This window comes from Antedon mediterranea, chromosome 9 (assembly GCF_964355755.1).
Source record: "Antedon mediterranea chromosome 9, ecAntMedi1.1, whole genome shotgun sequence".
Taxonomy (NCBI): domain Eukaryota; kingdom Metazoa; phylum Echinodermata; class Crinoidea; order Comatulida; family Antedonidae; genus Antedon; species Antedon mediterranea.
In genome coordinates this window covers 22805630-22818223 of record NC_092678.1, presented here as the reverse complement: position 1 = coordinate 22818223, position 12594 = coordinate 22805630, and the positions used below count along the sequence as shown (strand labels likewise).

At 32.6% G+C, this 12594-nt stretch overlaps 1 protein-coding gene across 1 annotated transcript; it reads right to left on the bottom strand.

Annotated features, from left to right (window-relative positions):
* Positions 1-5913: 5913 nt before the first annotated feature.
* Positions 5914-9397, bottom strand: LOC140058329 (uncharacterized). The gene is made up of 3 exons (XM_072103892.1): positions 8994-9397; positions 7964-8901; positions 5914-7736 (listed from the first exon to the last, which is right to left on the bottom strand). The coding sequence occupies exons 1-3, from the start codon at positions 9395-9397 to the stop codon at positions 5914-5916; spliced, it is 3165 nt and encodes a 1054-aa protein (XP_071959993.1).
* Between the last annotated feature and the right edge of the window lie 3197 nt (positions 9398-12594).

Sequence of the window (12594 nt, the reverse complement as noted above, 5' to 3'; positions counted from 1 at the left end):
ATAGAATAATTACTGAATAATATACAATACTCTACATATAATACTTCCAAATACTTGTTGTCGACAGTATATTCATAGGCAATTTATTTAGCACAAGTGCATTAAAATAGGATTTACACAGGTTCAGGTTCAATTAATCAGTTTTGTTGCAAACTCTTCTGAATTGGATTTAACAGTAGACATAGGCCTACACTAGACAAAAAAACAAGTAGATATTAAAATGAAAAAACGATAAAGTCAACCCTGAGATGTTACGGTTCAGTGTACAGCAACCATTTTGGAACTTGTCTTGTCGATTTTGAATACGCCTACCGTTACTGTTCATCAGAAAGAAACAACAACTGGTAAAGTATAAATCAGTACATATAGTATTATATAGTTCTTGCACTAAACGTTTCGATCAGTTTACGAGGCATCTGATCAAACTTCAATCAGAAAAAATGGAGATGATCAAAAAAAGAAAGAAATACTGTTGAAGAAAATCTAATTTTAATTTATAAGGCTGTTATTTCCAATACATTGAAATAGGTCAGTGATATTGTTGGTAGTAACTGTAATGTTGATATTGATTTAGTAGGCCTAATGTAGTTTAAACTAAAGATTCTTCAGGTCAGGGTGTGTTGAACATTTGGGACTATGCATAGTTAGAAAGTTAGGCCTACACATTAATTGCTTACGTTTGAACGATTTTTCCAGTCCTTAGCTGGCTAAAATTTATAAAAATTGTTCCAAATTGTGTTAATATTGTGAGTTTTTTACTAGTAATAGATTTTTGTTTTCAGATTAAAAATGAACGAAAATGTTCTTAAATACCGCATGTTTCTGGAAAAACTTAGCAAACTCTATGCTGGCACTGAAGTTCGGAAGTTAAGAATGCTTCTATATGGTGTTATACCTATTGGATATCTAGATCAATTAGCCATGGGCCTATTTAATACACTTACTCGTAACCGATTTATCTCAAAAACTGATGTGAGGCTGTTGTTGGACATTGCTGAAGTAACTAATCAGAAATCAGCGATAAATTGTATAACAGAATACAAGAATACTGTTCAATGCAGTAATAACACATCAGAGACAATAATAACTAACTACCGCAGAGCACTGTTTACAGCGCTTACTAACGTAGACAAAGATGACTTAAGGAATGTGATTGATTTCTATCAACTGAGTGCCTTCAACTACGACAACATTTGGGATGCTGTATATCACATTGAGAAAGCCGGAAACTTAGATTCACAACAACAAATTGAAATATTTGCAAAACTACTAAACAATGTGGCACATCATATTCTACTAGGTATGTCTACCAATCTCGATAAAGAGCTTCTTTTTTATTTACTCATTACATTTGTTTTAGAAAACAATACAATATTGTTCTACAGGTATGGAGCTTAGCCTATCTAGTAACATCATTAACAAATCTAGTGAATACTAAACATTGGGGTGCACGGGTGCAAGAGAGGGAAAAGGGCTTGATGAGACTCCATTTTCTGTGATTGAACATTCAAATATTATGTAACTACAAATACTGTAAGATAGATGTATGAAACACAAAACAACGTGAGCTACTCGTACACCATTCATTATCATATAATGTAATGATGATATTGACCTGTAGGTGGCGCAAACCATTACAAAATAAATCATAACCGCTCCATCATGTTTGAAAAAAAAAAACAGTCATAGAGAATGATCTATAGTGTCACAACAGAGACTAAAATGATATTATTGGTTATGGATAAATGACGTTCTTTGGTAAATGACGTCATGGGTTAATGACATTATTTTGGTTTGAATTTTGTTACATATTGTATTTTTATTTCTATCCTACAGGTAACCGGAAATATAAATGTAAACCAATTAGGCCTACACGTTTCGGTAAGCATAAAGAATATCGTAAATGTGTATGTAACATTGACCTATGTTATGCAATGTATTCAAAAGCCTCTTTTAATTTATTTTTTCTTTTCTAATAACTAATAAAAAAAGAAGAAGAAGTAATCATCAAATGAACTTAAACCATGCATGCTCTGTAATCCTGAAATAGGGCCTTAAATTTTAGCTTTGTTATCTAAATTTAATGAAAAATCTCCAACTTTTTTGGAGATATGTTTATATATATTGGAGATATATTATAAAATTGATGCAACTCTATCAATAGATCAAACCTGATTAATGTTCATCAAAAATCAACTGAATTATTTAGATCAGTTTTAATCATAATACATATTTGATATTTAATTTTATTCTTATAGGCAAAGGAACGCGTAATAATAGTAAGTATTTTATTGTATTGAATTACAAAGAACAATCATCACCTGTGGGTAGCTGAGGAAGTTAAGAATACATTTCCTAACTGATACATAATAATAATGACCGTGTGAAAGTAATTACAAAAATATCAAAATCTAATTAATCATAATTTAATGAAGAAGAATTAGCTATGGAATAAATTTGGAATTTGGTTGCTTACTATGATTTAAAATTTATATTAATATTTTAACTTATTTTAGAATTTTATTTTGTTAATTTAAATTTAGAACAAGTTAAACATAACTGGATATCTTCATCATGTAAGAAGCCTATAGCCATATGTACAGGTAAGTGTTGATCATAAAAACTTATAATTATTTTCGATAAATTCACTATCAATCATAAAAAGCAATTCATACTGTGAATTAATCATAATTATGAATTACTAATTTGTTCTTTTTTTATTGTACTTTAATCTACAATTTTGGAGTGAAACTTCACAATTAACTTTGATAAATGTTTGTTTTTTCCTTAATAGTTTTAGCACTGGTCATTGCAATCGTAATAGCTATTCCTAACATATTCTCATGTTTTGTTTTGGATCGCAAATTAACGGAAAGTGATTATGGTAGGTAACTATTAATTTTCACATTAATTCTTATTGTTTATTGCCAACAACAAAACAACCACAAAGTTAGTCGCAGGTAACGCAAATGGGAACTAAATCCCTATGGCTATGGCATATACATGGCTGCAGTCGCGTGCTCAAGTTAGTGTTTACCGACCGACCAACCGACTAACCGACCGACATAGTGAGCTGTGGAGTCGCGTTGCACGCGACTAATAATTTGTATACCGTATGTAATGTAATTTAGACACAGCACAATTCATTGACAAATCCCAAACCGTTCAAACGGGTTTTCCTAAATACCAAGACCTACCAAGACCTACCAAGACCTGTCAATTCAAAGTGTTAATTTAACGAAATATGATATTTATAGACTTCTAATAGCATTTCCAACAATAAAACCTCAATTTTAGCGCGATAGACACAAAAAATGTTAAGTTTAAGCCTACGACACAGTAGGCCTACGACATGAGAGAGCTGCGTCGAGTGTCAGTGAGCCATACTAGTTGACGCAATACGGACATTTGTGACGTAATGTATGCATCAACTCAGTTCGTTTCAAACAATTAACGCTGATCTCAGTACTGTTATTATTTTTGTATATTATTTCTCCTGTTTGTGTATGCCGTTTAATACGATCAAGACCTTTAACCAGAAATAGAAGAATTAATGTAGAATTAAGAATTAATTAATGTATACAATTTGTTGTTTTTTTGCAGACACAATAAAATACAGTAAAATTACAGAATCTAAAATAAAGTTTAAAACCATGAATGCTGATCTCAGTAGATATTATGAGGGTGAAAGATATTATTGGTTAAGATTCTGTCTAATTGACTATTTAAGTGTTAGTGATACTACAGATGCTATTGGAAATGACTTGTTTAATGCACTTGAATTAAAAGGCTTAATCACACCTACTAATGTAAGTCTGCTATTAGAGATTACGAAGCTAACAGAAGTGAAGCCTGCCGAAGATCTTATAAGACAGTATATGAAGGACAACAGACTTCAATATATTGATGATGATACAATGTTGTCAGATGATCGGAAGCGACTGTTTAAAGCCATGAGACAAGTTCATCCAGATGCATTAAAACGTTTGGTTTCTTACTACAACCTAAAACATCATAACTTACAAAATATTTGGAATGTCGTTTTTAAATTAGAAATTGAAGTACTAGCTAATGAACCATGCAAAATCAAGAAAATTCATGAAACACTGGTTGGTAATTAGGGCATCACATCATTATTATTCATTCTCAAATATCTTAAATTGTAAAAGAACACGAAAAAGTGTATCCCTCCAGAAATGAAGGTACATTTACGTACATTTTAGGTAGTTGTCTTAAATACATTAGTGGCAATAGTTTTAACTTTAATTGTTTTCAGATGAAAAAAGAATGGAATAAAATATGAAATTAACCTTTATCTGAAATTGTGGTCTTTTAATATATATTACTGTATTACCGAAAAACATCACTTGGTTTGTACTATTTATTTGTTTTATGGCCAAGTATTTCAAGTTATGTTTAACCAATGCCTTTGATTAAATAAAATATGCATTGTAATTATGCTTCGTTACCTTTTTTTTTATTGGTTTTAAAATCGATAGGTCAACCTGGAAATTAAATTTGGCATATTTTAAAACTAGGCCTACTAATAAACATTGCAAATTCTACAGTTTAGAGGTACTGTTGCAAAATGTCATACTATGTTATAATGAACAGACATTCATCTTGGTATAACGTCTTAATTACATTATAGGTCTATTAACATTGAAAACTGTGAGTGATTAAAAAAGTTTACTGTCGACGAAAACATTTCAAGAATCTTGTTAGATGTACCAATAGGTTTAGCACCGAAAATAAATTTGCTTTTGTTGGAGTAAGTTTTCTATAGTTAGATATAATAGAACTGGAATGTACCACCTCAGACAAGTACAAAGGGATTGATTAAAGTGATGGTGTTTATTTTTCATATCATGTGAATTGATAAATGAGGGACAGAGTCTCTCTATTGTTGAGAGTAAAGTCCACATTGTGACGATCATTGTTGTTTACTCTACGATAATACGCAATGCAGAGCAAATACTGTGAAAAGTGTATATTTGTTACTAAACACAGAATGCAATAAAGACTACTGTCATTGTTCATTGGAAATTGGAAGAAATAAGTAAGTAGTAGAGTATATAAATAATTAGAATATGCCTATATAATCTGCATTTCTGTTAAAATATGGGTTTATTTTTCAATTCATAAGCCATTTTGCGACTGAGTTTGCCTACTACATAATATATGACGGAATGACATTACACAAAATGACGAAAGACGAATGGTGGACTGTTATATAACGAAGTACGCCCTATCTTTTTAGCAAGCAGACGACATAACACACCGTCAGCATTTTTTTTTAAAACTTTCAATTAATATACACATTTTGTATCAGACTGATAATAATAATAAATAGTAATAATAATAGTAGGAGTAATAATAATAGTAGAGTAATAATAATAGTAGAGTAATAATAATAGTAGGAGTAATAATAATAGTAGAGTAATAATAATAGTAGAGTAATAATAATAGTAGGAGTAATAATAATAGTAGAGTAATAATTCAATAATTAAATGATGCTGTTTTGGGACTATGCATAGAATACAATAAATACACTTTATACAGTATTGAAAAAAAGTGCTAGTAGGCCTGGATAGGCAGACGGAATAACACACCGTGAGCATTATTTTGTTAAACTTTCAATTAATATACACATTTTGTATTAGACGGACAGTAATAGTAATAATAGTAGGAGTAGTAATAATAGTTAGTAGGAGTAATAATATTTCATTTCATTTCTTTATTCGAATTCATAAAATAACACAACATAAAAAATACAAAGAATGAATTCAGGGTAACACAAAAAAGTAACCAAAGGTCAAACTTATTTCCATTGTGGCCCTTAAGGATAAAAACACCATAAGAATAAACATTTACAATAAACAATAACACATGTAGCAACAATATAAATATAAATTATAATCTTTCAAGCATAACCTCTTTGAGATGTTTCCTGATATTTCTTTTGAATTGATTGATGGTTTCTGAACACTGTATCAATTTTGGCAGGTGATTCCATGACGTTATTGCCGTGTTAACAAAGGTTGTTTGGGAGTGGTTACCTATATATGGTCTATAAATTGATTGAGTTGCAAATCTAGTATTTTTGTACTGGTGAATTACATTTGCTCTACTAATACCATCATTCATAAACGTAGGGCTTAATCCATTAATAATACGATACATGTGACAAAGTTTTATCTGTTTAACTCTTAAGTCTACTGGGAGCCAATTCAGTTTGTTTAATTCATTAGCCCCAATGTGATCCCTTGGTTCAAGACCAAGAATACATCTGACCGTCTTATTTTGTGCAGTTTGCAATTTAACTTTTAATGTTTTTTTTAATCCAGAGTACCACACGCTACAAGCATAATCATAAAGGCATAACACCAAACTATTTGCTAGTAACTTAAGATCTCTGAAAGTTAAGTACTTTCTATTTCTATATAAAAATTTTACCCTTGAGTTTACTTTCTTTATAACTGATTTACCTATATAATCTCCAGTTAGATTGTTATCGAGTTCAAGTCCTAGATAACTTACTGTAGGTTTGTTTGTGATTATATAATCATTGCATGTAACTTTCAATTCTTGTTGATTTCTGAGTTTACGTTTAGATCCAAATAGAATTGAATACGTTTTGCCTAGATGCAATGACAATCTATTATCTAATAACCAAGAATTAATAGATTTTAATTCTTTTGACAATACATTTTGTATATTGGCGACACTTTTATTAGATACAACTATAGCAGAATCATCGGCATAAAGGAGCAGTTTACTACTCAATGCAGATTCCATATCATTCACATACATTAAGAACAACAGTGGGCCCAATATTGACCCCTGAGGGACCCCACATGTTATTTTTTTCCACGTTGAAAGAGTACCACAATTATCAACTACCTGCCATCTATCTGTTAAATATGATTTAAACCAACCTATTACTGTTTGGGACAATCCTAATGCTCTCATTTTGCCTAGTAAAATCTGATGGTCTACAGTATCGAAAGCCTTTTGTAGGTCTAAGACTATCATACCTGTTAAATTACCTTTATCCCAATTCTTTTTAATATGGTCAGTTAGGTGAATTAAACAAAGATCTGTCGAAAAATTTGCTCGGAACCCACATTGGAAATCATAGATAAGTGAATTAAGGTATTCCATCAATTGGTCATGTACTAGTCTTTCAACAACTTTAGAAAAAGCCGAGAGTATAGACACCGGACGATAGTTACCTACCACCGTTTTACTACCCTTTTTGTGAATTGGGATGACTCTCGCTAATTTCCATTCTTTGGGTACAATACCGGATGTGAAGGACAACTTAATAATATGAGTTAATGGTTTTGCTATTGCAGAAGCCCCATCTTTGAAGAATTTGGCTGGTAAAGTATCTATTCCGGTAGCTTTACTCGTCGATAATTTGGTCAAAGCTTTAAGAACATTATCTTCAGATAATTCTATGAAAGAAAAATCATTAGGAAAGACACCTTTGCTACTGTAAAAGACATTGACATGTTCCAAGTTATAAGTATTACTAGGAGGGTCAAGTTTGTTTACTAGCTCTCCAGCAACGTTGGTGAAGTACGAATTAAACTCTTCAGCAACTTCTTTCTTATCATGAACATATTCATTGTTGATCTCAAGACTAACCTGTTTCTTGTCATTATTATTTGATTTAGAGGTTCCAAGACCTTTAAGAACTTTCCATAATTGTTTTGGTTTGTATTTATTTTCTTGAAGTTGTTCAGAATAAAAATTTACTTTAGCTTTTTTAATTTTATAATTTACACTATTTCGGAGTTTTCTAAAACCTTTGAGATGCATCACATCCTTTGTACTACGATATCTAATTAACATTTTGTCTCTTTGCCTAATAAGATCTCTTAATTCTGAGTCAAACCATGGTTGATCTTTTACTTTAACCCTAACTTTTTTTTAGGAGCAATTGAATCAATTATACGCAGAAACTTATCTTTAAATGTTTCCCATGAAGATTGAACACAAGTTAAACTAATACAATCTGACCAGTCAATACTATTAAGCATATGAGTCAGTGAATCAGAACTGTAATTTTTCATTGATCTAACATCAATTGTTCTGTGTATGCCAGAAATGATATTAGTCCGTTTTCGTCTACAAAACGTTAAAAAGTGATCACTTAGTCCAATAGGAATTACTCCACTGGCCTTAATTTTTAAAGGATCACTGGCAAAGATCAAATCTATTGCTGAGCTATTGTTATCACTGATCCTAGTTGGTTCAGTGATAAGTTGTTCAAGACCGAAAATATTACAGAAGTTAGTCACTGACTCATAGTTGTTACGATTACAATTTAAAACATTTACATTAAAGTCTCCAAGAATAATAATTTCTTGAGCAATGAAGTTTCCAACAGTCATAAGCAGGTTTTCTAAACAGTTAAAAAATGTACCTTGTTTTGGTGGGCGATAGCATACACCGGTTAAAATTGGCTTCGACTTTGGCAAAATTATATCAATCCATTTGCATTCGATATCCTCTCTGTCCAAATCATTTCTGACTGAGTATGAAATAGTATTGCGTATATATAAACACACTCCACCCCCTTTTCCATTTCTGTCTTTCCTTTCTATGGAGAAATTTTCTATTTTTATTTCAGCATCATTGATTGAATCATCGAGCCACGACTCACTTATTGCAATGACTGATGCGTTCGTATTTTTTGCAATATCTCTAATTTGATCGATTTTGTTACGTAGACTTCTAACGTTAAGGTGAATAAATATCAAACCCTTACCACAAAGAAGTTTACATTCCAACTCGTTGAGCAGCCTATCTTCGTTTTCCAAATTGGCATTTAATAACTCTGTGTACGAAACATCAGATATATTAATAGTATCATCTTCAAATAATGAATCACTGAAGATAGGTACCATACATGAGTAGCAATGCCAGATTTGGCAAGGCGATTGTATTCTTTAATAGAGATATTCGCACATTTAATGTGGTACCATGAGTCACATCCATCGCAACAGATACCTCGTTGATTTGATTTCACAGATCCTGAACACAGCCCACATGGATCACAAGTTGTGGGTCCAGGGTTAGACGATATATCTCCACTTAAAACAAGAATCATAAACGCAAAATGTCTCAATAAAACTCCAAGTCGTATTGCCCGTGTTTTAGTTTTTCCTCCGTGACCGTGTTTACGTGGATATACCTTTTCAAAGTATGACGTAGAACATAATTTAAGTGCTGTGATTCCATGTTGGCTAGTGAAGAATTCCTTAAACGGACTCCTTGTACGCAAAACATTGGAATTTCTCTGGACATCCCTGGCATTCCATTTTGTTATCACCGCCAGCAGGATCACTAATAGAGTAGGCAAACCGGTATGTCGAAACGTAGCCATGATAAATCAACAATCTAATCCAAGTCAAAATCCATCAAGAAGAAACTTACCGGCTATGAAATGAGTCAATACGGTACCGTAAACAGATCATACAAAAAAAAAACAACGATACAAATACAGTTAAAATCCGTACACAATTTCAGATTAAAAATGCATGTAAAATTTCAGCATGAAGAAGCATATAAAAATATCATCAATATACAGACAGCTATACAAACAACATGCTATAAAAATATTTTAGTTGCTTTAAAAAATGCGAGGTTGAAAGACACTTGAACTAGGCCCAAGGAGTGCCTTTGTGCCTATCTGTGTCGGCCGGACTCGTTCAAAATTCCCGGGCTATACTGTATATTGTTCAGAGAAATGTCATGCCTAGAGAGCTCGACTGAAACACGTCCGCTGTGTATTGAATTATGCTGTTTTGGGACTATGCAAAGAATACAATAAATACACTTTATACAGTATTGAAAAAAAGTGCTAGTAGGCCTGGATACTTGGATACTTTAAATTGATATTGAATTACGGTACTCTAATTTATAATATAAGTATTCCTGTTTTATTATACGATCATATTTTTGGCGATTTAGCTTGCCTTAAAACACATTCAATATTTTGGTTTGGTTTGTCGCACTTTCGTCGAGGTGATCTAAATTCGATTATGGTGCGATGAAAGTACAAGACTAGTCAACATAAGCCACTGTAGGCCTGACCCTACATTGAATTCGATAACAACATTTGTTTTGTATTTTCTTTAGAAATTCCAGTTTGAAAATTGTGTATCTAATTTTTAGGGCTATCTTCTTCGTTTATAGATAAAAAATGTATATATTCGATGTGATGACTGACTGATCAAACTTCCACAATTAACACAACGTTGAGACAAAAGTAAACTGTAGTAGATAACAAGGCCAACAGCCATTAAGTCGCGTGGTACAATGCATAGTGATACCGGACCGACAGACAAACAGACCGACAGACAGACAGACCGACAGACAGACGGACCGACCGACATAGTGAACTATACTGACCGAAATTACTGAACATGTTTAAAAATGTTGAAATGTTTAAAAACATTTATATTTTTTGTCACATTTGACGTGCTCGTATAACGTAATTTCGAGTTGAAAATTAAGTCAAGAAAACAGAAATCGGGCAAAAAGTGTGCGCAATAACATTTAACGCGCAGTGCGCGCGCAAAAATCTGCGCACTCATGGCAATTTTGTAAACGCTTAAAATTGCCTGAAACGTACTCTTATTTCATCGAAAATAAATTTTGAAAATTTTAAGCGCGCGTACGCATGCGTTACATGCGCTACGCACGTAATTGTATTGCCATATGATGATTTATGCCCTGAAATTTATGAGTACCAAATTTTATTTAATTGTGATTCATGGTTGTTAAGATATGATTACAAACGTGATTTCGTTAAATCGTGCGTAGACCGCGTAATTTTTTATTGCGCACCGTGAAAACATAACCACATCGATTCCTGGCCATAAGGAATATTCTGTGAAAAATTGACTTAGCTAGATTAAACTGATATCAAGATAAGGTCATAAAGCGATAAAACGCATAGTGATACCGGACAGACAGACCGACAGACAGACCGACAGACAGACAGACAGACAGACCGACCGACCGACTTAGTGAACTATAGAGTCGCTTCCACGCGACTAATTATACGAAATAGCCTTTTCCTGAAGTAAATCATTCATATGTCAATGATAAGTTGTATATTTTTGGATAACAAACGAGGACATTTTGTAAAACTGGTTTTCCCTTTGTTTTTTAACTTGATTTAAGGAAACAGATCATCTAATATTCTATGGGTTGTTGCTGTCATAAGATAGTATAAAATATTACTTACACTCATCCAATAGTACAAAAAAATAAATTCTACAATGGAAGAAGGTTTTAAGACCTTGAAAGCAAACCTAAGTACATGTTTTAACGGGAACAATTACCTTCGGTTAAAATGCATCTTGTTTGATCACCTAGATGTGGGTGATATTAGAAATTCAGCTTTTATCGGACACAATTTATTCAATATACTCGAAGAAAAAGCTTACATCACACCTACTAATATTAACTTACTATTTGAGATTACGGAACTATTTGGAGTGAAGAAGGCTAAAGACCATGTTAGAAGGTACATGAATAACAATGGGGTTCAGAATACACTGGATGGACCAAAGTTGTCCTCTTATCGTAAGCAACTGTATAAAGCCATGAGCCAAGTTGATGATCAAGGTGAATTGCTATGTGTTACTGCTTTCTACGAAATAAACCAACATAACTACAGAAATATTTGGGATGCAGTGCTTCATCTTGAGATTGACAAACATCTTGCAGATGAACCAGACAAAATAAAAAAGTTTGCGGACTGTCTCAGACAAAAAGGAAAAGAAACACTAATGCTACTTATTGGTATGTACTGTATGTATCTCGTTATCATTATAATGATATCACGATCCTTGTTCTAAATAATGAAATTCATTGAGATGTTAAGAATACTTAGACCTCAAACATACATTGGAGGTATGTTAATAAGTATTGGTTAATTACCAATTATTATAATTTCCATTAATGTTAGTATTTTCCAGAAATTTGTTCTTAATTGACATGTTTTAATTAATGAATTTACTTCGAAAGGGATTTGATTTACTATTTCAATCTTTGAAGTTTGTATGTAGGCTTGTATTTTACCGGAAAAGGGCCATTAACATATGGGATTTGTAGTTACACATTTTGTTAAGTTTAAACTTGTTAAACCAATAGAAGAACCAGAAGCGAATGCAGAGGAACAACATGGGGAAGCAGAAGCGAATGCAGAGGAACAAAATGGGGAAGCAGAAGCGAATGCAGAGGAACAAAATGAGGAAGCAGAAGAGAATGCAGAGGAACAAATGGAACACGTAGTATCAATAGTTACAGGTAGGTAATTAAGCTTAAATTCCGGAGCATGCATGCTACCAATGAGCAAAACGATCGTATTGATCCGCAGGTAAACACACGTGACTAAAGAGCAAGATAACATTTTGTTGGTGTAAGTTAGTGTGTGTTCTGGTGTGAAACTAGCATGATTGTTTGATCATTTACTCGGTATTCTGTTTTGATTGCCTTCAAGGTCATTGCGAACGTACGTCTAAGCCCCCTAAGGAAAAGTCTATGCTCATTATAGCCATATATTTATTT